Source organism: Geotrypetes seraphini, chromosome 11, assembly GCF_902459505.1.
Source record: "Geotrypetes seraphini chromosome 11, aGeoSer1.1, whole genome shotgun sequence".
Classification (NCBI taxonomy): Eukaryota; Metazoa; Chordata; class Amphibia; order Gymnophiona; family Dermophiidae; genus Geotrypetes; species Geotrypetes seraphini.
This window is the reverse complement of record NC_047094.1, coordinates 130,070,271-130,096,271: the sequence shown is the minus strand read 5'-3', so window position 1 is coordinate 130,096,271 and position 26,001 is coordinate 130,070,271. Positions and strand designations below refer to the sequence as shown.

General features: G+C 43.1%; 1 protein-coding gene across 1 annotated transcript in view; it reads right to left on the bottom strand.

Annotated features, from left to right (window-relative positions):
* Positions 1–10,585, bottom strand: part of LOC117345728 (BPI fold-containing family C protein-like) — a 45,379-nt gene extending 34,794 nt beyond the window's left edge. Inside the window, exons 1-4 of the mRNA XM_033914805.1 lie at positions 10,514–10,585; positions 10,279–10,417; positions 6,312–6,420; positions 2,680–2,808 (exon numbers count right to left, since the gene is read on the bottom strand). Coding sequence (XP_033770696.1) covers positions 2,680–2,808; positions 6,312–6,420; positions 10,279–10,384 — 344 coding nt within the window. The 5' untranslated portion in view covers positions 10,385–10,417; positions 10,514–10,585. The remainder of the gene's footprint in view (positions 1–2,679; positions 2,809–6,311; positions 6,421–10,278; positions 10,418–10,513) is intronic.
* Between the last annotated feature and the right edge of the window lie 15,416 nt (positions 10,586–26,001).

Here is a 26,001-nt window from a genome sequence, read left to right as displayed (position 1 = left end):
ATCCGTTAGGTTCTAAGCGGTTTACAGAAAATATACATTAAAATTATAAGTAAGAAAGGTACTTAGAAATTCCCTTACTGTCCCAAAGGCTCACAATCTAATTAAAGTACCTGGAGAGTAATAAAGAAGTGAAAAATAGAGACAGAGGAAAAAATAAGAAAATAAACATTCTAACAAGACTATATTGATCGAGGCCAGTAGCATGCCAGATTTTAAGAACAGGTGGGATAGAAACATAGAAAAAAGCGGCAGAAAAGGGCTATAGCCAACCAAGTCTGCCCATTCCAAGTATCCCTCCCCCCTGAGTTTACTCCCTTAACGATCCCACATGAGTATCCCATTTTCTCTTAAAATCCGTCACGCTGCTGGCCTTTATCACCTGGAGTGGGAGTCTGTTCCAATGATCCACCACTCTTTCGGTGAAGAAGTACTTCCTGGAGTCTCCATGAAACTTCCCTCCCCTGACTTTCAGCGGATGCCCTCTAGTGGTCGAGGGTCCCATGAGCCAGAAGATATCATCTTCTGACTCGATGCGTCCTGTGATGTACTTATACGTTTCAATCATATCTCCCCGTTCTCTTCTTTCCTCAAGTGAGTACAGCTGCAATTTCTTTAGTCTTTCTTCATACGTGAGATCCTTGAGCCCCAAGACCATCCTGGTGGCCGTTCGCTGAACCGACTCGATCCTCAGCACGTCCTTTCGGTAGTGTGGTCTCCAAAACTGAACACAGTACTCCAAGTGAGGCCTCACCATGGCTCTGTACAACGGCATCATAACTTCAGGTCTCCTGCTGACGAAACCTCTGCGGATACACCCCATCATTTGTCTTGCCCTGGAGGAAGCCTTCTCCACTTGATTGGCAACCTTCATGTCCTCGCTAATGATCACTCCTAGATCGCTCATGTCGGATCTCTAAGAGGGAATGGGACATCAGAGCGCGATCTCTCAAAGGGTAGCTAGGAGGGTGGGTGGGTCAATAGAGTGAATGGGTTACTGGACACAAGAAGTTTGGAAGATATTCTATTTTTTGGTTTGTTTTCACTGTGAATACCTGTATCTTCCTTCCCAATTCCTAATAGACTTACTCTGTGAAACAAAAGTCAGCAATAACATTTTATGAGGTCTACGGATGTTTAAAAATGCAAGATTTTAGCATTTGCTTCCCCCTACTAGGTGTCATTCTCAGTAGTCTGCATCATTAGGCCATGTATTAGCCTTTGCATCAGCTGGACCCAAGTTGGCTTTCTTTTAGCACCATGGGAATGCATGGCACAGTCTCAGCACCCTGAGGTTGTGGGTTCAAATCGCTCCCTGTGACCCTGGGCAAGTCATTTAGTCCCCCATTGCCCCAGATATATTAGCCCCCCTCTTTTACTAAGGTGCTCCAACCAATTAGCGTGTGCTAATCGTATTAGCGCGCGCCAAACGCTAACACGTCCGTAGACTAACGTGTATCCATGAGCATTTAGTGCACGCTAAATCGATTAATAACAGTTTATATACCGCAGTACCGTGAAGTTCTATGCGGTTTACAAAAGATTAAACGAAGGTACAAATTGATTGGACTTAAGAGAGGTGGAAGAAAGTGATTAATAGGTCAAGAAAATCATTATTGAGGAGAAAGATGTACGGGTCAGTTGTCTAGATACTTCAGGAACAGGTGTGTTTTTAGGCGCTTCCTGAATTCCTCATAAGTAGTGGGCGAGAGCAATTGTTCTAGGTCTTTACCCCATAATGCTGCTTGATGTGAGAGAAGGTGTTCTTGGTGTTTTTTCAGTGAGGACATGAAGGCTGCCAATCAAGTGGAGCAAGCTTCCTCCAAAGCAAGGCAAATCATAGGTTGCATACGCAGGAGTTTCGTCAGCCGTAAGCCTGAAGTCATTATGCCATGGTGAGACCACACCTGGAGTACTGTGTGCAATTCTGGAGGCCGCATTACCAAAAGGACGTGCTGAGACTAGAGTCGGTCCAGAGAATGACCACCCGGATGATCGCGGGTCTCAAGGATCTCCCGTACGAGGAAAGGCTGGATAAATTACAGCTCTACTCATTCGAGGAACGCAGAGAGAGGGGAGACATGATTGAGACGTTCAAGTATCTCACGGGCCGCATCGAAGTGGAAGAAGTTCTCTTCCTTCTCAAGGGTCCCACGACAACCAGGGGGCACCCGTGGAAAATCAGGGGAGGGAAACTGCACAGGAAATTCTTTTTCACTGAAAGAGTGGTTGACCGCTGGAATAGTCTTCCACTTCAGGTCACTGAGGCCAGCAGCGTGCCTGATTTTAAGGCCAAATGGGATAGACACGTGGGATCTATTCACAGAGAAAGGTAGGGGAGGGTCATTGGGGTGGGCAGACTAGATGGGCCGTGGCCCTTATCTGCCGTCTATTTCTATGTTTCTATGTTACAGCCTCTAACTGGGTAGGGAAATGAAGTTCGAATGCGAGCTTCTCTTGTGTCTTTTGGCTGAAAAGGAGAAAAGTACGCTATTCGGTTAACGCACCTTAGTAAAAGAGGATCTTGTTGTGAGCCCACTGGAACAGACAAGGAGAAATGCTTAAGTCCCTGAATATAAACCAGTTGGGCTATAAGCAATATGTCAATACTCAAAATAACTAAACAACATTACCATTCATTGTCCGTTTTTGTTTCCGCTTTGCCGATTTCTTAGTACTTACATAACCCAGTGTTTCACGCTCCAAGTGCTGTCAACAATTGCTTTACTATTTATTATGTTCATCTGAACACCGACATTGGGTACAAAGGTCAGTGAGCTGTCGATAATTTGGTATTCTTCTACTTTTATTCTGGGGGAAAAAAAGACAAAAGTGAATATTAGAATATGGCAGTCATTTCCGAAACCTTACTCCATGTTTGAGATGGGCATAACCGATCATTTAGGTGTGTATTTTGCTGGGATATGCACGTCTAAAACCCAAAAATGTGCATATAGCGAGGAGGCGTGGTCTGAGTGGGTAGTGGAGACAGAGACTGTGTCTGAATTCGAGAAAGCCTGGGATAGTCGTGTGGGATCTCTGAGAGGGAGGAAGAGAGCAGGGTTATTGTGGATGGGCAGACTGGATGGGCCACTAGGCCTTTATCTGCCATCATGTTACCATATTTCTATAATAAATACATACAGGGATTCACTGTTCCCTCTAAGCTGAGCAGGTGTCCTCCAGCTGCATTGCTACCACTAGGGGGTGGAATATTTTCAGTCGCTAAGAACAGGTATGTTCCCTGGAGTCCTGCAGAACTTGCCTGTCCCTCACAATTGAAAATGTGACAGTAAAACAACACCCTCTATTGGTGAGACTGTGAGTGGAGGACTCCTGCTCAGCTTAGAGGGAACAGTGAATTAATTGTGATAATATATTAATTCACTAAAACTACAAACATTACAATATATTTAATGTTAATTTTAATAATTAAATGGATAGTGCTCAGACCCACAACCATTGATGGTTGTGGGTCTGAGCACTATTCATTTAATTATTAAAATTAACATTAAATATATTGTGACTAGTATTTTAGCCCGATACATTAACGGGTGCTAGAATATATGTCTGTATGTCTTTATTTCTGTCTCTCTCTCCCTCCCGCTGGCTGTCTGTCTCTCTCCCTGGCCCCCTTTGTCTGTCTGTCTTTCTGTGTCTCTCCCTACCCCTGTGTCTTTCTATCTGTCTCTCTCCCTGCCTCCTATGCAGCAGCATTTCTCTCCCAACACTTCCCTGTGCAGCAGCCACTGCAGGATTCCCTCCCCCTCCATTTTCTTCCCCCCACTCTACTTCCCTGTGCAGCAGCAGCGTTTCCCCTACCCCCCCTTTCCCTTCCCGCGGTCTGGCCGGCTCCTTTAGTCCCTTACCACCCCCCGCCTTCCCTTCCCGCGGTCCCGACTAACCTTCCGATTCTAGCAGCATCTGCAGCACTCTACACACTGCTGCTTCGGGGCCTTCAGTAGAAGGCCCCGAAGCAGCGTGTATAGAGTGCTGCAGACACTGCTAGAATCAGAAGGTTTCAGGACCCGCAGCCCTTGCCGGACACGAAGCGAGCTCTGGGTTTTGTTTTGTGTTTTAAGCGGGCCCAGCTGGAGCAGGAGGAGATGCCTGGGAGGCAGGAATTAAAGTCCGTTCCGGCTCCCGCTGACGTCGCCCTGGCCAGTTAACATCCTTCAGACTGCAAGAGCCGCCGTGTCCGACAGGCTCCGCGCCGCTGCGCGCATGCGCACTCCTACCTGCGGATCCCTACAGCTCACGGAAAACGGGAGCACGCAGGTGGGAGTGCGCATGTGCGCTTAGGGCTTTATTATATTAGATGTTTGTAGTTTTAGTGAACCATATTCCTATAACCATGAAGTTCTATGACATCACAATGTGACTAGTAAAGAGCCTTAGCCTATAGGAAGAGGAGATGCAAATGTTAAGAGCCTTAGCCAATAGGGAGAGGAGGAGCTAGTGGATGCTGCAGATGGGAAGACTGGATGGGCCATTTGGCCTTTATCTGCCATCATGTTTCTGTTTCTAATGGTTGAGGGGAGGGTTAATTTTATAGTAGGCTGTCTAGATTTCAGTGTGTAGAATGCACGTAAATTGTGTGTGTGTGGGGGGGGGGAGGGGTGTTAATCATTTACATGCGTAAGTGACCTCTTACAAAATAGCAACCAGTGTATAAGAGCGTGCATCGTTAGTTTGTATTTTCACAGGGGTGGATTTGTGTAGAATGTGGGCAGTGCTAAGAAATGAGTATGCAGATTATAATTTACATACATATTTGCAAAATGTTCAGGTGCTCATTTGTACCCACTACAGGACTGTGTAAGTGACCTTAAACACAGGCACGTTTTTGGACACTTACATTAATCGATTCGAATCGGAAATCGGGCATCACTACTCTGCACCACTCTGACCCTGTGTTCTCTAATCAACTTTTATCCAGATAAGTGTCAGCAATTTTGAGCCAAAGGCCTAATCCCAATACCACCGGTTATCTGGAGAAATGCCTATCTAAATATGATCATGTCTCGCCTAATATCCAACAATTGCACTGGCTGCCTGTTGGTTTTAGATCTCAATATAAAGCAATAATGATTTGCCATCAATCCTTGTAAGGAACCATACCTGAATTGTTTAAGAGTAAAAAGATGTCAAACTATTTACTATCTAGGTCTCTGCATTCCGAGAACTCAGCATTATTAAAAACAAATGTTTGAATCGCCATAATCTGGCTCACGTCATCCTCCTCCCTAAGCCCGGCAAGGATGTGGAACTACTAGGGTCTTATAGACCGATTTCTCTTTTAAATCAAGATGTTAAGCTGATGGCGGCCATATTGGCTAAGAGATTGAACAGTTATCTGCCGGAGCTTATCGGGGAAGATCAGGTGGGATTCATACCTGGGAGATATACCTCCCTGAATCTCTGTAAGGCCACCCTGTGTTTGTTGCGCTTTGGCTATACTGTTTGCTCCAATAAAGATATTATTTAAAACAGTGGTCTCAAACTCACGGCCCACCAGGTACTATTTTGAGGCCTTCAATATGTTTATCATAATCACAAAAGTAAAATAAAATAGTTTCTTGATCATATGTCTCTTTAGCTATAAATTACAATATTATTATTAAGACTTAGCCAAAAAGAAAGATTTATAAACTATAAAGAGTTTTACCTCATACAAAATTGTCGTTTCGTTAATAAGACATTAACTATTTTTTCTGCAGCCCTCCAAGTACCTACAAATCCAAAATGTGGCCCTGCAAAGGGTTCGAGTTTGAGACCACTGATTTAAAAAAAACCCAAAAACAAATGCTATTCCAAAATATGCTGAGACCAGTACAATGGTCTTTGGCTGTGCGGGGGTCAAACTGTGGAACTCACTTGCCGGTCTATTACGAAAATGTTATGACAAGGGTAATTCCAGAGAACTATTAAAAACGCAGTTATTTCTTAATGCATTTTTCTAGGAGCTGACATTTGCGATTGTCCTTTTGATGGGCACTTTCCGTGATTTCCTGATGATTATGGGCTCCTTTACGAAGGTGCGCTAGCGTTTTTAACGTGCGCGCTAGCTGAAAAACTACCGCCTGCTCAAGAGGAAGCGATAGGAGCTAGCGCTTGCGGCTTTTAAAGCACACGCCATTCCGTGCGTTAAGGCCCCAACGCGCCTTCATAAAAGGCACCTTATATGTTAATGCTTGATTTTATTTGTCTTATTGAATTATGTATGTAACGATATGGAAACCGTTTAGGTTTAAACGGTGTATACATTTTTAAAATAAATAAATAAATTTCCACATGGAACATGAATTGCTTACTTTGAGACTTCATATGTCAGTTTTCCTTTGATATCTTCTTCACCACTTATATTTGGGAGCGAAAGAGCTTTTACTTGATTTTCCACAACCTTCTTTAAAACTTTATTAGCTACGGGAAAAGAATATTAAAGGATTAAACAACCGCCCAGGGGAAAAAAACTTCCTTCAAAGTGGAGTACACACAACACTCATAGCAGGATGGCTCTGAGCAACGGTCGTCAAATTTTCAAGATGAATCTGCAAAAGCAAATTTCAGTTTTGGCCCGACTCGGGAGAAACTTCTCCGTAGAAATAAACGGACAAGCTGCTTATAAATACCTCACAGCCACATGTTGGCCAGATTAACCCTCTCTTTAACTAAACCGCAATAGCGGTTATTACTGCGGGAGCCGCGCTGAATGCTCTGCGCTGCTCCCCACGCTCATAGAGTTCCTATCCTATAACCTGGCAACTATGAGCGTGGGGAGCAGCGCGGAGCATTCAGGGCGGCTCCCTGCGCTACCACTACCGGGGTTAGGCAAAAGGGGGGGAGCAAATTTATCAAAAAAGTGGCTTCAAAAAAGATCTCTTCAGGTTATACAGAATGCAAAATGCTTAAAGATTTGTGCTTTTATTCCCATGAAGTGCACTTTTGTAGCCACTTCATAAAATTTCACTTGATGGTAGTGTAAGCTTTCCCGTAAAGTCTACACAAAAAAAGCTTATTTAAATCTAAAATAAGATTCTGCAATGCAAATTCATACACAGCAGCTCATTAATGGCCAAAATTGTGAAAGAAAGTGCTTGAAAAGAATAAATCTATACGAAGAAAGAGTTACCCTTAGGTGTAGTGATGGATACGTAGACCATATGTGAGATGCCACCCCAGGGCCCCTCATTGGGTGTTTCAAATCCCTGGTGAGCTGGAGAGCCATCTCCACTCCCACCCCCAGCCTCGATTCAGGGCCTGCAAGGATTTGGTGGCCAAAAGGCACCAGAGACAGCATTAGGAGCTCCACTATCTACAGAATTTAGGTCCCAGTTCACGGCTGCTGGTGGCACTGGACCTCTGACCCATCAGGGATTGGAGGCACCCTAGAGTTGGTCAGGGAGGTGGGTCTTTCCTTTAGGGCAGAGGAGGTTACTACAAGAGACACTTAAACACAACTGAAGTCTTTGTAAGCTGTAATACCTGTTCCTGGCCAATGAACATTTATGCCATTAGCCCTGAAGAAATGATCTGGGCTAGTGGGCTTCATTAATTTTCAAGCTGGAGCCACTTTGGATTCTAATGAGCTGAAGGAGGACCACCAAAAATCTTTCCTTGCAGGCCATGACACAGCTGACTAGTATGTATCAATGATACCCATCCCCACCAGCCCACCTTCAGACTTCATGGGAGGCTCCCCCCAAGGTTCTGAGCATTTCCAAATGCTTTCTCTTTTATCCTACAGCACGTGGCTCTTCCTCCTCATCCACTCTCCCCTTCCTGCCCTGAACTTCAGTAGAGAGGCAGTGGCAGAAAAGAACAGAAAGGCAACGGGGGCCACCCCTTTCAGGTCTTCAGGGGCCGCCATTGGCCCCTGGGCCTTACACTGAAGAAAAGCAATCTAGGTTGTCAGCTTTTTTGCTCGCCTTTTGAAAAGTTTCACAAAACTACAAACACTCCAATTTTCTCCAGGACCAGTCTGACGATTAAATAATCTTATGAAGGTCATGTGAAGGTCATCATAAGAACTATGCATGCAGTTAGTGACAGGCGCTGTCCACATAAGGTTTTTTGTGTGCTTGTTTGTTTTAATGATCAGACCACTATCCACCGTGGTGGCAAGTCAAATGCGTGCAGGCAATACCCGCACGTTTGTCCTGCGTCCTATTGCCCTGCACTCATATGTCTACGCGCATTTGACTTGCCATCGCGGCAGATAGTGGCAAGACAAATGCGCATAGTCAAATGCGCACAGACAATACCCGCGTGTTTGTCCCGCCCTCTATTGTCTTGCACCCATATGTCTACGCGCATTTGACTACGAACCACCTGCCGCATTCTACAACCTGGCACCTATTATTCTGTAAAGCATGCACCAAAGTCACCTAAGACTGGATTCTGTAAATGACGCCCAAATTTACGCGCCATTTGTCGAACAGCGCCGGGATCCGTGGCCAGTTTTGGGCAAGAGGGTTCACAGCAACCGAAACCTGGTGTAAACCTTTGCATCTAAATTAGCCGCGCAATTTCTAGAAACAACCTTAGTCGACCCATGCCCCTTCTGTGGCCACGCCCTCTTTTCCGAGCCACGTGGAAAATTCCTGCGCGCATCTTTATCGAATCCCGACTAGGAAGGGCCTTGTGTACATTCCCAATTGTTACCAATTAATGCCGACAATTAATTGTTAGCGCCCAACCATTGCCAATTAACTGCTTATTTGTCAATTAAGCCTCGTGCGCAACGCCGGAAGATGCAGGCCAAATTTCTGCATGGAATTTTGGGCTCCATAAATAGTAATAGGGGAATGTACGCATTAGCAGAGCATGGGTGTACCATAGGTGCATCGCCAAATGATATGAGTAAGTTATAGAATTCCTATGAGCGCCCAAGCTGTTACAGCTATGGCCGACGCTAAAAACGTTAGCGCGGTTTTGTAAAGGAGGGGGTTGGATATTACATAAGAACATAAGCAGTGCCTCTGCTGGGTCAGACCAGAGGTCCATCGTGTCCAGCAGTCCGCTCACGCGGCGGCCCATCAGGTCCAGGACCTGTATAGTAATCCTCTATCTATACCCTTCTATCCCCTTTTCCTTCAGGAAATCATCTAATCCCTTCTTGAACCCCCAATACCGTACTCTGTCCTATCACGCCCTCTGGAAGCGCATTCCAGGTATCTACTACCCTTTGGGTGAAGAAGAACTTCCTAGCATTGGTTCTAAATCTGTCCCCTCTTAATTTTTCCGAATGGCCTCTCGTTCTTGTAGTTTACGAAAGTTTGAAGAATCTGTACCTCTCCACTTTCTCTATGCCCTTCATGATCTTGTAAGTCTCTATCATGTCCCCTCTAAGTCTCCTCTTCTCCAGGGAAAAGAGCCCCAGTTTCTCCAATCTTTCAGCGTATGAAAGGTTTTCCGTACCTTTTATTAAACGTGTCGCTCTCTTCTGGACCCTCTCAAGTATCGCCGTATCCTTCTTAAGGTACGGCGACCAATATTGGACACAGTACTCCAGATGCGGGCGCACCATCGCCCGATACAACGGTAGGATAACTTCTTTCGTTCTGGTTGTAATACCTTTCTTGATAATACCTAGCATTCTGTTCGCCTTTTTAGAGGTTGCTGCGCACTGTGCTGACGGCTTCATTGTCTTGTCCACTATTACCCCTAAAGTCCTTTTCTTGGGTACTTTCACCCATTACCAGCCCTCCCATCGAACAGCTGTACTTCGGGTTTCTGTTTCCTACATGCAAGACTTTACATTTCTCTACATTAAACTTCATCTGCCACCTCGTCACCCACTCTTCTGATTTGTTCAGGTCCCTCTGTAAATCCTCACAGTCCTGTTTAGTCCCAACTCCACTAAATAGTTTGGTGTCGTCTGCGAATTTTATTACTTCGCACTTCGTCCCTATTTCTAGATCATTTATAAATACATTGAACAGCAGCGGTCCGAGTACCGACCCCTGCGGAACACCACTCGTGACCCTCCTCCAGTCTGAGTAGTATTAGATCTTTTTGTTTCTTACTATAGAAAGATCAAAACATATTGTTTCACATTTTAAAATAAAATTGCTTCCGATTTATAATAAATCTGATTTTGTCTATATCTATACAGTATATATTTAATGCGTATTTCTTCAGTATCCTATATAAACAACCAGCTTTGTAACAGTCAGCATAAGAAAACATCTTCAATGACATATTGCCCTAGAATAGTGGATATGTTTTTTGCTTTTTTTTTAATGCTAGGCAATGCATACTTAAAAGCTTTTAACTTACCATGGTTTAGCCCCTTGTCAGATATCCTTAATTGCATTCCAGGATTGGCACAATGAGAGAAGGCAAGTCCCATGACAAGAAGGACGAAACAGGAAATCTTCGACATCTTCTGCTCCTTTTTGCTAATGTTCTCTGGAATCTGTTACAGGTATAAAAGAAAATGATCTTAGGGTTCTGACATTTGTGAGGCAGTGGCAGGTGAGAACAGAACTACCCAGGTTAGGCTCAGACCCACCCAGTTGCAGCTGCATAGCTGTAATATGGTTGGCGGGCTCCCCAAGCCCTGCCAGCCTAATGCCACTGCATCTCTCCCTCTTCTTCTCCCCCCCCACCCCCCCCAGGCAATTGGGTGTTTCTGAACTCCACTCCCTAAACCCTGTGGCGCCTTTAAAAGCTTCCGGCTCTTTGCCAGCAGCAGGAAGTGACTTATACCTGTTGATGCAACTTCCTGTTTCCACATAGGCGAGGCCAGGTCAGATGGAAGGCTCGAGGCCAGTTGGAACAGCAGGTATGAGTTGCTGCTGGCAAAGAACTAAAGGCTTTAAAAGGGATTGGGGGCTTGTATACTGCCTTTTTAACAACCACACTCAAAGCGGTTTTATCTACAGGCACTTCAAGCATTTTCTTTCTCTATCCTGGTGGGCTCACAATCTAGCTAATGTTCCTGGGCCAGTGGAGGATTAAGTGACTTGCCCAAGGTCACAAGGAACAGCATGGGATTTGAACTCACAACCTCAGGGTGATGAGGCTGTAGCTGTATGCAACACATCTCCAGGGGAGGGGGGAGGAAGTTAAGGGAGTGGAGTGGACCCTATTGCCACCATATTTATATCAAATTCCACATATGATTTAACAAGTGGGGAGTGTGTGGTGCAGTGGTTAAAGCTACAACCTCGGCACCCTGAGGTTGTGGGTTCAAAACCCCCACAGCTCCTTGTGACCCTGGGCAAGTCACTTAATCCCCCTATTGCCCCAGGTACATTAGATAGATTGTGAGCCCACCGGGACAGACAGCAAATGCTTGAGTACCTGAAAAAATTAATGGAACTATTCGAAGCTCCCTAGAAAAATAATACATTAGGATGTAAAGGACATTGAAACTCCCATTAACCCTTTCAGGACCATAAGGATCTTAGGCCAATTTTTGTGGTTTTGACGACATTTTTAAGGTAAAAAGGGCTTGCAGATGCCAAAAAATTGATTTTTTTTGTGAAATATCATTATTTTTATTTAAAAAAATCACACTTCTGGCTTATGGACAGTGTGGCAAGTGAATCTTCTCGTCAATCTAGCAACGACGCTAATGAATGAATGTCGGAACCAGTTTGTTTACATAAAGGCAGTATCATATGGAATCCGTACATATCAAATTTAGAACTGTAGACTATCCCAATCAAAATTGATAGGATTTTAAAGTTATGGGACAAATATGTCCCTTGGTCCTGAAAGGGTTAAACACCTAATCCTAAAATCGTGTTAAGTCCTTTCACACTACTTCCAAAGCATCTGATCATTTTAAAACTTAAAGTCTCAGGCTCCTGGGCTGTGCTAAACCTTTGAGTAACCCCCTCGAGAGAAAAACCAGCCACCACAAGAAAAAAAAAATCCCTCCATTACAAACACAAAGCAGCAAACGAACGTCGGTTCAAAGAAATATCTAAAAGCATTTAAAAAAAAAATCTTCAAGTCCTATCCACTTCACTGGGTTCAGGCATCAGAGGAACCTTCCGACCTTACCTGATGGAGATCTTTAATTTCTGGGACAGGATCGGGAGTCGCCTTTCCCACAATGGACTGAGCTTCAGCATTTCAAGCCTATAAAGGCTGCAGAGGAAATTAGAGAAATAAGTCAGTGTATAATTATTATAATTGTCATTGTCATTGTCATTAAGACTTTGGGTGTGGAGAGAGAAGTAAACGAGACAGGAAGTTAAAAGAATGAAGAGATTTACATTTTCTTGTCTGCGTTTTGTTTGTTTCCTTAATCGTGTTTTGTGCAGAATGCTTTTCTTTTTCCATTTTTTTAAAAAAAAACTTACAATAAGTGTAACTGTATTTATAGCATTTAAAATTCAAATACAACGCTTAATATTCTGTTAAACATTATATCAGACTTTATCCCCCCTCCCCCCCTAATCAATTGCACTCTTTAAAATTCCAGAAAACCTATCATAAACCCCATTCTTAATATACCTTATTTAATGTTCAAATCAATAAAAATCTCTTCCCTCCCCTCCCCCCGTCCTGGATCTGTATTTTTAAGGGAAAAAAAGAAAAAAGAAATATTCAATCATTGCAATATTTTGATAATGGCTCCCAAATCTCCTGAAATTTTCTAAAATTCCCCTGCTGTGTGGCTATTATCTTCTCCATTTTATAAATGTGACATAAAGGGGTCCTTTTACAAAGGCGCGGTAGCTAGTACCTAACGCCTCCATTGACAAGGCGTTAGGATTTTAGGTTGGCTGAAGGGGTTGGCGCGGGATGAAATGTCCGACGCGCTAACCCCCGTAGCGCGCCTTGATATAAGGAGGCCAAGGAGTTCCACCCAAAACGGTAATTAAGTCTCTTCCAGAACGCTTTTCTTGTGTTACATAGGGGTCGTTCTATTACGGCGCGTCAGCCGATTTAGCGCGCACTAAAAGCTAAGGCGCCCATAGAATATAATGAATACCTTAGCATGAGCGCACGCTAATCTTTACCATGCGCTAAATCGGTTAGCACGCCTTAATAAAAGGGCCCCATAGTAAACCAATGTAATATACATCTAATGTAAAAATTAAAAAAAACACCCAACAAAATGATTGATAAGAAACAATTATTAATCTATAAAGGTAGGCGATGTTCAGACTGAAAATATTGAGCCACAAAACCTTCTTTTCGAAGCCAAAGAAATTTAATAGAAGTTGAGCCCTCGACTCTCCTTCAGGAGTGAAAGGCAGGTCTCGGAATTCTTGCGACAGGCGCCGAATACCCACATAGGCTAGAGAATAGTAGCACATAACATGGCTAAAAGGTGGCACTTACTTGAGGATGTGGTTGGTGCTGTTCTCTAATGTATGCAGGCATTGCCTTGCCCTTCTACGTGTGACGGAGAACAAAAAACATCGAAACATGATGGCAGATAAAGGCCAAATGGCCCATCCAGTCTGCCCATCCACAGCAACCATTATCTCTTCCTCTCTCATAAGAGATCCCACGTGCCTATCCCATGCTTTCTTAAATTCAGACGCAGTCTCTGTCTCCGCCACCTCTACCGGGAGACTGTTCCACGCATCTACTGCTCTTTCTGTAAAAAATTATATTTCCTTAGATTATTCCTGAGCCTATCACCTCTTAACGCTATCCTATGCCCCTCTCGTTCCAGAGCTTCTGTTCAAATGAAAGAGACTCGACTCATGTGCACATATACCATGTGGGTATTTAAACATCTCTGTCATATCTCTCCTCTCCCGCCTTTCCTCCAAAGTATACAGATTGAGATCTTTAAGTCTGTCCTCATACGCCTTATGACGAAGACCACACACCATTTTAGTAGCCTTCCTCTGGAACGACTCCATCCTTTTTATATCTTTTTGAAGGTGCGGTCTCCAGGATTGTACACAATTTTCTAAATGAGGTCTCACCAGAGTCTTACACAGGGGCATCAAGATCACCAGATCTGAGTATACAGTAAGTTCCAGCACAGTGTAAGTTATACTGTACATTAAAATGCTGCGAGATACCTGCAAACAAGTTTCAAGTTTATTAGGATTTTATTTACCACCTATCAAGGTTATCTAAGCGATTTTTACAATCAGGTACGCAAGCATTTTCCCTCTCTGTCCCGGTGGGCTCACAATCTATCTAACGTACCTGGGACTATGGAGGATTAAGTGACTTGCCCAGGGTCACAAGGAGCAGCGCGGGGTTCGAACCCAAACCCCAGGGTGCTGAGGCTATAGATCCAACCACTGCACCACACACTCCTCCTCAGGCCTGCTGTTGATATAGTATAGGCGATCAAGTCTATATTTTTGCATGTATCTCTCTCCCTATTCTAGCGTTCTGTAATAGCACACACCGGTGTATTTCCTGTTAAAGCATACCGCTTGGTGTTATACTTTCTGGTACTCAATTTCTTCGTTCCAAGTTGGGCGCCCTTTGCATAATTGTCTTCAAATACATCAGTTCTGAAACACAGCAAATTGGAAATTTCCTTTCCAGTGATCTGTTTTATAACACTGACTGGGTAACTGAGAGCAAAGCTTCATCAAAAAGAGCATAGCGGGTGTATTTCTTGGATACTGTATGGCCACAGGCTTTAAAGAGGGAAAAAAAAAAAAATCAGTGGTTTGCATTGATCTGATTTCACATCACTAACCGGAAATGGGAGCATTGGGAGTTCCCAGATTGTGGACTGGTTGGTGGTTTTTTTTTTTCTTCCAGGCAGAATTGGAGGCTTGAATGCATCAATCTGAATATCCCACAAAGCAGCCAATTGAACTGACAAAAGAGGGATTTTTGTCCGAACTGTATAACATGCCTCGGTAGACCGAACTTTGTTTTGATTGAACGTGCAATGCGAAGATAAGAAAATCGTTCCAAGGAGTATTACAGATAAGCATTTTTTTTTTCTTAGCACACAGTCTTAAGCGTGTTTCATTATGAAGCCAATCTATAGTTGGCTAACTGTTTTAATCCTTGGGGATAGTGTTTGGCCTTGAGGGAATAAGAACCTATCCCCAATGCTATAAATAAACAGACATCAGTATGAGCTCTCGAAATGTAAACGAGGGATTTTGAGCTCAGGCAGCAACGCAAAAGGTGAACAGAACCAGACATGTCTTAAACTGCAGAAAATTATTAAAAACTAATCTATTTAACCGATTTGTAACCCAAGATTCCTACCCTACCCTTCCCCCCCCCTAGACCTCCTTTCTCCTCCCTTCCCGCTCACCTTCCCCTGACCCTTACATTGCTCTAGCCCCCTTCTTACCTCTATTAATTGTATCTATTCTGCTGATTGTTCCACTTACTGATTGTATTTGCTGATTGTACCTTTTCTCTGATTGTACCCATTTGCTGATTGTCCAGCTCTTCTTCACTGTAAACCGCCTCAAACTTCTATGGCTTTGGCAGTATATAAGAAATAAATTATTATTATTATTATTATTATATGAGAACTGCCTCATACATCATTTAGTCCTGATAAGTGCAAACCGTGCAATTCAAATACTGAATAAATCAAGGTCAACAATCACACCGGGGAGAAAAAATAAATGAAAACTAAACTATATAGACTCCCAAGAATCCACCCTATCTGTATCTGTTATTGAGGGAAATAAAGGGAAGAGGAAGGAGTGAACAGAAAGAGACAGCACACAAGTAAGGAGTAGCCCAGGGCTTACAAAACAAAGGCATAATAACATTGCAAGAGAGACCATAGAACAGCCTTCGTAAAAAGATACATTTTCAGATTAGCCTTGACGTTTATAAAGGATAGCTCCAATCTAAGGTGAAAAGGTGATGTTGGGTATCTGTGAAATACATACGAGGGGCTGCTGAAAAATTCTCAGTTCACCCAACAAAGTTGGGGCAGTCTCCACAGAGGGCTATACACTTAGGCCTAGATTCTGTAAAGGACGTCTAACGTTAGGCGTCTACAATTTGGATGTCCATTGACAGAGGCATCCAAATAAAGTGGATGTGTCCAATTAACGAATTTAACAAGCATTCATTGGAACTTAGACGTCCAAATGCTGGCCGCGATTCTACAAATAGACGTCCATAATTTCTTAGACACCCATCGGAAAAAGCTGCGCCTAAAAAATAGGCATGGGCGTGGCATAGGCATGGTGTAGGAGTGGACGTCCATTTACAGAATTGCATGCCACTGAGCGTGTTAATGCATCTGCCTAACGACTAAAATGTAGGCATTGCAAAACCAGGCCTACTTTTGAGCTTGAGCTGGACGATAGGTAGACATGAGTTAGGTAGACACGAGTTAGGTGGATGAGACTTAGGCGTCCATTTATAGGTGAACAAGACTTTTATTTGGGGGTTATAGAGGACTCCACGTTGATATTAAGCTCAAAATATTTTAGATTGTAAACAATTTTTTATTGACAGAAAACAGGCGGAACCAAAGGAAAACATTTGCCTACAAAAGGCAACAAACAGAGGCGGGATATCCGCTTGAACAACTCAGAACATTACAAAATCGTGTGTCATTTATACCCACCCATAAGCCCCAGAAATCTCTTCCAAATCACCCTCCCACCCCCATTTACCCTACAAGCAGAGAGAGGGATGCAGTCCCAAAAAGGGGAACAAAAGATCACACATGATTTCCCCCAGGGTCTGGACTCTGATGACCCCAGGGCCGTCAGCAGGGCTAAACACCCTCTTCCCCCACCCCCAAAAAAACCCCCCAAAACCCCCCACAACCCAGAAAGCTCAAAATATTTTAATAATGCATTACTAAAGCATAGCACATTAAAAAATATATATTTATTTTAATTTGATATATCGTTGAATATTAGAGTTCTCAGTGGTTTACATATCTTTTACAGGTACTTCAAGCATTTTCCCTATCTGTCCAGTAGGCTCAAAATCTATCTAATGTAGCTGGGGCAGTGCTTTTACTAAGGTGCGCTAGCGTTTGTAGCGCACACAGGAAATTACCGCATGCTACACTGCTTGCTACGTGGAAAAACTAATGCCAGCTCAATGCACTATTCTGCACGTTAAAGCCCCAACGCAGCTTAGTAAAAGGAGCCCTAAGTGACTTGCTGGGGGTCACAGGGAGCAGTATGGGGTTTTGAACCCACAACCTCAGGGTGCTGAGGCTGTTGATCTAACCACTGCACCACACTCTCCCTACTAAACTTCTATTTTTGGGGCTAAAGAGGGCTCCTATTTGATAATAATAGAAAAAGATGTTTAATAATGCATTACTGTACTATATTGTCTGACAAACTGAATAATTTATAATGGTGGGGGCAGTATTATGTTTATTTTCCCTGGGCTATAGTCTTCCTTGAGATTGCTTTCTATGCTAGGTGGAGGGGGTGTTTGTTCACATTGCATACATCCGTGATTGGGGTGGGGGTTGGGGAGTTCTAGTTGGGGAAGAATGTTGCATGGGGGTGCCTGCGGATTAAGGCGGGTACCCCTGCCTTTTGAGTTTCAAAATGGTTTAGTTATATTCTGTGATTAGCATATAATGATGTTTTATGGAACAGATATGCTCTTCTTATGAAGTGCTGTTCGATGCCTTTTTGATTTGTGCACTATCGACAATCTTTTCCCTATTGTGCCTTATTAGTGGTATATTGTTATAACCATTTTTTGTGTGATGTATATTTTGAAAACAAAATTTAATACAAATTTCAAGTTAAAAAAATAGTAATGATGCATTACTCAATCAAAGCACATGAAAAAACCGCATTTCTAAAAGGTTAAGAAAATCACACAATAGCTATCCTTCAGAGTAAATGGATGAGTCTGTTGCACAATCATTGTCAATCACTTTCTGAGTGTGTTTGGGGGCAGTGGTTAGAGCTACAGCTACATGTCCGGGTAAATCCGGATGTCTGATAACCCTAGCCATACTGGATCAGACAAATAGCTCAGTCTCTTGTTTACAACAGTTGCCAATACAGGTCACAAGTGCCTGGCAGAATCCCAAATAATAGCATGATTCCAGAATCCCAAAGAGTAGCATAATTCCACGCTACCAATCCCAGGGCCAGGAGTGGCTTCCCCCATCTCAATAGCAGGCTATGGATTTCCCCGCCCCCCCCTCCCCACACACACATTTCATTGTCTTATTCATTTTGCTATGGCCTGGCAAAGAGAACATAGCTCTTGAGAGATAGTCACTACTGCATGAAATAAGTTCATTAAAACATATTGCATACCCTTACTTGTCTGACTCCCCCCTCCCCCCCTCCCCCCACACACAGATATCCAGGTGAATTATCAGAGCAATATTACATTATTCGACGAGGGATCTTGGAACACACACAAAATGCTTTTCAATTTGATTTTCTGGAACATTAACCCTTTCAGGACCATAAGGATCGTAGGCCACTTTTTGTGGTTTTGACGACATTTTTATGGCAAAAAGGGCTTGCAGATGCCAAAAAATTGATTTTTTTTGTGAAATATCATTATTTAAAAAAAAAAAAAAATCACACTTCTGGCTTATGGACAGTGTGGCAAGTGAATCTTCTCGTCAATCTGGCAACGACGCTAATGAATGAATGTCGGAACCAGTTTGTTTACATAAAGGCAGTATCCTATGGAATCCGTACATATCAAATTTAGAACTATAGATTATCCCAATCAAAATTTATAGGATTTTAAAGTTATGGGACAAATATGTCCCTTGGTCCTGAAAGGGTTAAACAGGAACTATCCTGTATAACTACCTCCTCTGTTCAGGGATTTAGTAGGAAGACAAGGTCACCGACAACTCATGGCGATGAGCCAAGTCTTTACGCATTTTGTACAAATTTCATACAAGAGGTGACTCATTTTCAGATTTATGGATGTTTGTAAACCATAGGAGTGAAGTGCTATGAGTGATTTCTTTGCGTGTGTATCTACCGCTATTTATATACTGATTAAATGCTTACCTCTTAATTCACCTTCCTAGGAAGATTAACCTAAGGGCATCATTCATCAGCTTAGATTCCAAAGGCATTATTACCTTCTTAAATATTGGACAATGCTGCCGAGAATCACATAGATCTTACTGATGAACGACCCAGCAAAGTGAGAGGCACGGTAATTGTTAGAACACGGCGGTCAAATTGATTTTTGGAAAAAAGGCAATTTAATCATGTACTTCCATTATTGAGAAATCTTCCCTGGCTCCCTGTTCATCTTAGAATTCGATTTAAATGCGCTTGGATGATATTCAAAATTACCCACGGTCTATTTGGGCCTATTGTCCCTCGAACATGGAATTCTCTTTGGTCTGTTGTTTCAAGGAACTCCCAGAAGTACAAACTTTCATTTCCTTCAGTGAAAGCGACAAAGCTTGTTGGTAATATCTCTCGCTCCTTTTCGTATAGGTTTACGACGATTTGGAATGAAATTCCTAGTTATGTTACTTTTCTCTCTCCGGTTTTTTCTTAAATCGACGAAAACAATGCCATTTCAACGGTTTTTGGGAAATGGTACGAAGGAGTGTTAATTGCCTTTTGTTTAGTAATTCATAGTAACATAGTAACATAGTAACATAGTAGATGACGGCAGATAAAGACCCGAATGGTCCATCCAGTCTGCCCAACCTGATTCAATTTAAATTTTTTTTTTTTTTTTTCTTCTTAGCTATTTCTGGGCGAGAATCCAAAGCTTTACCCGGTACTGTGCTTGGGTTCCAACTCCCGAAATCTCTGTTAAGACTTACTCCAGCCCATCTACACCCTCCCAGCCATTGAAGCCCTCCCCTGCCCATCCTCCTCCAAACGGCCATACACAGACACAGACCGTGCAAGTCTGCCCAGTAACTGGCCTAGTTCAATCTTTAATATTATTTTCTGATTCTAAATCTTCTGTGTTCATCCCATGCTTCTTTGAACTCAGTCACAGTTTTACTCTCCACCACCTCTCTCGGGAGCGCATTCCAGGCATCCACCACCCTCTCCGTAAAGTAGAATTTCCTAACATTGCCCCTGAATCTACCACCCACATGTTAGTTAAACTGATTTCCCTGTTTATTGAAGTCTTATGTAAACCGAGTCGAGCCCCGACTGCAGGAGATGATAAGGTATTTAAGTCTAAGGCTTAGATTAGATAAGCAATATTTTTGAGAGCAATTGATGTAGAAGAGCATAGAAATGTATAAAATCTTCAGAGGTGATATGCAAGCTAGTGTTATTTAACAACGCCATTCATACCAAAATATGCCTGCTGCTCTCTGAAAGTGCTTGTGAAAGGCCCAGACGGGACCCCGTGTTTCCCTGGGCTGTTGTAGCAGTCTCCGTAACCCTTTTCTCCTTTGCTTGCAATGCTTTCCTCACAACCTGGTAAAATAATAATAATTTATATTCCGCATAGCCTACAATTATTCAGGTTCTCAAGCATTTTTCCTTAACTGTCCCGGCGGGCTCCCACTCTAACTAACATACCCGGGGGATTAAGTGACTTGCCCAGGGTCACAAGGAGCAGGGCGGGATTTGAACCCACAACCTCAGGGCGCCGAGGCTGTAGCTCTAACCCCTGCACCACACACTCCCACAGAAACAGAATGACTCAGGGGAGTTCCTTCAGCCTCCACCCCCCCTCAGTGGCACAACAGTGGCAATTTTCCGTCTTGGACTTTGCGGTGCGCTTATATGCTTTGATGTCAAACCTGCCTGCTGTTACTGACGAATAAGGTGCAGTTCCCCATTCCCTTCGGAAGCAGAGATTTCTCCAAGTCTAGACGGGCTTGGGACATTATAGCAGAAGGTGAGAGTATAAAAGTTAGGTTTCTACCAGGGCCCAGAGCGTTACATTCTACGACTCGCAAGAATTCTACGAGCGTTAGAACATGTAGCACTCTGGGCTATCGTAGAAACCTCTACCACAGCTTAATAAAAGGGGAACGTGGTAAGTTATATTTATTCCATGCAGTAGGGTTTAGAATATTCTGTAGAAATATATTTGTGTGTGTATATATTTTACATATGTTTGTTTACATGTTTTTACATATATTTACATGTTTTTACATATGTTTTATCTTCACCCAATGGGTGGTGGACACCTGGAATGCGCTTCCAGAGGGCATGATAGGACAGGGTACAGTACTGGAGTTCAAAAAGGGTTTGGACAATTTTCTGAAGGAAAAGGGGATAGAAGGGTATAGATAGAGGGTTAAATACATGTTTCTGGACCCGATGGGCCGCCGCGTGAGCGGACTGCTGGGCATGATGGACCTCTGGTCTGACCCAGCAGAGGCACTGCTTATGTTCATGAGCCAAAATATGTCCTCTCCTTCCTGGTTAAAACTTGTTGAATATTGACCACTATGGGGGAAGGGGAGGGATTATATAAAAGGTGCCTAAGATATGCGCTTAACTTAACTCTTTAATTGGCAGATGGCGAAACGGCTGCTTTACGTAACTTGAAGTTGAACGCGAGCAACAGTGCCAAGTAAGCAGGCATTTGGAGATGCAGATCTGCCTTGAGAGCCAAAGAACAGTGGTCCCCAACCCTGTCCTGGAGGACCACCAGGCCAATCGAGTTTTCAAGCTAGCCCTAATGAATATGCATGCGAGAGATTTGCATATAATGGAAGTGACAGGCATGCAAATCTTCTCCATGCATATTCATTAGGGCTATCCTGAAAACCCGATTGGCCTGGTGGCCCACCAGGACACGGTTGGGAACCACTGCCATAGAAGACACAGGTTGCTTCTGAGCAACAATGCCAAACAAAGGGTTAATTAGTAAACTGGCTTTGTGAGCTTTAACAAGTTCATAATTTAGTGTAAATCATTATTTTATTGTTGAACATCACATAGCAACACACAAAACATAAATAGCAAAAGCAGTCGATAGGCGCCTATCTTCTTAAGCACAATTCTACAAAAAATAGGCACCTATCACAGAGTGCCTAACACCAAAGTAGGCGTGTTTAGGGGCGGAGAAAGACTTAGGCACCGCTAGGCATGAGTCTCTAAAGGACTTAGACACCTATAATGTAGACCTTTAAAAACCTGGCCTACATTACAGGCTCCTAAGTTTTAAGGATGGAGTCGTTCCAGAGGAAGGCTACTAAAATGGTGTGTGGTCTTCGTCATAAGGCGTATGGGGACAGACTTAAAGATCTCAATCTCTATACTATGGAGGAAAGATGGAAGAAGGGAGATATGATAGAGACGTTTAAAAGGAAGCTCTGGAATGAGAGGGCATAGGATGAAGTTAAGAGGTGATAGGCTCCGGAGTAATCTAAGGAAATACATTTTTACAGAAAGGGTGGTAGATGCGTGGAACGGTCTCCCAGAAGAGGTGGTGGAGACAAAGACTGTGTCTGAATTCAAGAAAGCTTGGGATAGGCACGTGGGATCTCTTAGAGAGAGGAAGAGATAATGGTTACTGCGGATGGGCAGACTGGATGAGCCATTTGGCCTTGATCTGCCATCATGTTTCTATAATCATAAAACTCTATGACATCACAATGCAGATGTAAAGAGCCTTAGCCTATAGGAAGAGGAGATGCAAATGTTAAGAGCCTTAGCCAATAGGGAGAGGAAGAGATAATGATTACTGCGAATGGGCAGACTGGATGGGCCATTTTGCCTTTATCTTTCATCATGTTTCTAAGTTAGGCACCATTTACGGAATTCCCCTCTATGTTACCATGTTACTATGTTACTCAGTTTCTTAAATGACACTAATAACGTGTGCTGCACTTGTTCATTGAAGAGTCATATCATGATGCTACCTTCAATTAAAATATCACAAACAATGATTGCGGCCTGCATTGTGTGTGTGGCAGGGCATATTCAGGGCAGTGCCCATTCAAAATCAGTACTTTTGGAATTAACTAAGATACTGACATCACAGTGGAATATCTGTAAGTAATAAACATTGTCTTGTGCATAGTACATATAGCATTAGCAGGAAATGGATATGAGAAATTTGTCATATATTGGAATGAATGACCAACAAGGCGATTACTATTAATCATGATTATAATACCAGTATAATAGTTTGGCTGTTTTTACGTAGAAGACCAGCAAGTGCTTTGCTATTTCACACACTTCAGACAAGATGAAAGGTTGGATGGCCTGGACTGAAAAAAAAAAAAAAAAAAAAAAAGAGACTGAATGATATCACTGTTATTACACTGAGAGATATCTATCTGAAAATATTCATTTTATTTCAGGTTTTTTCCCCATTATGTTTCCAAAGGAGTAATCCAGTCTCCAGTTATGGCTATATAATTTACTGAATCAAATTCAACTAGGGAGTATTAACAATATAATACCTCTGTGAGCCACTTATAATATATACCTTATAAAATACAGAGTGAACAGACTTAAACAACTAAATTATAGGGCTCCTTTTACGAAGGCACGTTAGCGGGTTTAACGCGCATAATAGCATGTGTGCTAAACCGCCGGCCGAGCAGGTGGTATTTTTTAGGCTAGCGCCAGGGTTAGCGCGTGATTAAAAGTCCCGTGCACTAAAGACGCTAACGCGGCTTCATAAACGGAGCCCATAGTGAAGTTCTCAGACCTTCAGCCAATAGGGTCGAGCAATGGTAGCTATCAGGACCATCACAGGGCTTAAAAAGTCCCACACTATCCGATATCCAACCCAGAGTCCCAACACTTATCTTATTCTTTGTCCTTTTGATCTTCGGAGTCACTATCCATGCAGGCGGTTATCAATCCGTATTCAGCCACCCACTGCTGAGCCCCTTAGTGAATCCTATATAATAAAACCCTAGAGCGTGCATGCGCTCTTGAAATTTCATGATCCCTGCCGCTGTGATTTCTGATCCGTGGCCGCCAATCCGGCGGCAGGGAACATTCTGGCCACTCCCCTCCTCCCGCCCTCACTCAGCATGGAAGCCAGGCAAGCTCTCTCCCTGCCCGCGTCCTCAGCAGGGAACACACCTCCCGCCCTAACTCGCCGCTGCCGCCGCTGCTGCTGATCCTCCTCTAAAGAGCAGCCTGCGATGGTGGCCGGCTTTAGCGAACCTCGCAGGCCGCTCTCCAACCTCGGTAGCACATTCCCTCTGACGCACGGGATCGCGTCAGAGGGAACGTGCTACCGAGTTGGAGAGCGGCCTGCGAGGTTCGCTAAAGCCGGACACCATTGCAGGCTGCTCTTTACAGGAGAATCAGCCACCACGGGGATCGTGAGAAGAGACGCCAGTACTTTGAAACTTGAAAAATGCAGCAGGCCAGCCCGCGGGAAGGGGGAGGGGCCGAATGGAGCAGGACAGCTCACGGTAAGAGAAGGGAATGGGGAGTGGGGGAAAATGCTGCTACTGCTTCAGCAGGGACCTGGAGGGGAAGGGAATGGGGGAATGGGGGAAAATGCTGCTACTACTTCACAGGGATCTGGAGGGGAAGGGAAATATCACTGCTGCTTCTGCAAAGGAAAGTGGGGGGGAGAGAAGGGAATGGGGGTGGGGGGAAATGCTGCTACTACTTCACAGGGACCTGGAGGGGAAGGGAAATACCGCTGCTGCTTCTGCAAAGGAAAGTGGGGGGGAGGGGGGGAGAGAGACAGAAAGAAATACAGACAAAGGGTGCCAGGGAGAGAGAGAAAAAAATAGCAGGAGAGAGCGAGAGACAGAAAGAAAGGAAGAAAGAGACAGGAGCAGGAAGAAAGACATAAATAAAGAAAGACAGACAGGCATATATTCTAGAACCCGTTAATGTAACGGGCTTAAACACTAGTTAAATCATAAAAATCATCCCTTCCACTCTGACTCCTCATATTTTTTTTTTTTGCAAATATCAAGTTTTCATGATCATAACAAATCATAAACACAATAACTGTACAATGGAAATTATAACATCACAAATAATCATTACAAAATAAAATAGGAAACAATCTTTATATTGCACAGTTAGTTAGTCCCCAATAATAGATAAAAGAGGGACGGTGATATCAACAGAAATTTATACTCAAATTTGTAAAAGGTAAAGAAAAAGATGAGTGCCTTACTATGGGCTACCCTTCCTTTTCCAGTGGGGTACTAGAAGAAACAACCACTTAACCCGCTAAAAATTTAGTTAATTGTGATGCTTCAAAAAATATATATTTAACTCCCCGAAGATTAACATTTACAGGGGTATCTGAGAGTAAAAGTTGGCCCCAACTTTATGACCTGGGGTCGTAGAAGCAAAAATTGCTTCCGCTTTTTTGGGGCAACCCTTGACACATCTGGAAACATTCCAGTTTTTCTATTCATAAACAATTTATTCTGATATTTAAAGAACATTTTTAACAGCCTTTCTCTATCTGAATCCAATGCAAACTGGACAAAAAGGGTGGCCGAGGTCACCTCTTCTGTCTCGGATTTTTCCCAAAAAGTTTGTTAAATCCAAACTATCCATTGAGAGATCTTGCCAACCCTTCTCTGATTTCTTCTTACCAAATGGTATATAATAGATTTTAGATATTGAGGGTAAGAAGACTCTGGAACCTTCAAAACTTCAGACAAATATCCGACTCCTCATATTTCTAACATCCTGGGTTGGGTAGCATATTCAGGTGGTGCGGGACTTTTTAAGTGCTGTGACGGTCCCGATAGCTACCATTGCTCGATTCTATTGAGCACATTGGTGGAAGGTCACATCACTATAATTTAGTTGTATATAATTTACTGGTCACACCTTATCTTAAATACAATCCCAACTAGTGTTGGGCAACCTCTATATTGTTGGTTTATTTATTTATTTTTAACTTGAATCATCGGAAACTGATGTAGGAATTGTTCATCTCTTTTTCATTTTAAATACTTCTAGCGAAGCCTCATGGATCCATTTGATACTTTTTAGTCACACAATTATTTTTTTCCTATTTATAAATTAACTGTTTTATTTAAAAACTTCCCTTCCAATCATTCAGGTTTGAGCACTTATCTTTTCATTCAAAGCTCGGTCAGCTGGGGACTCTTGCAACATACAGATTTGTTAGTTAAACAGTGGTTCCCAGCCCTGTCCTGGAGGACCACCAGGCCAATCGGGCTTTCGGGATCGCCCTAATGAATATGCATGG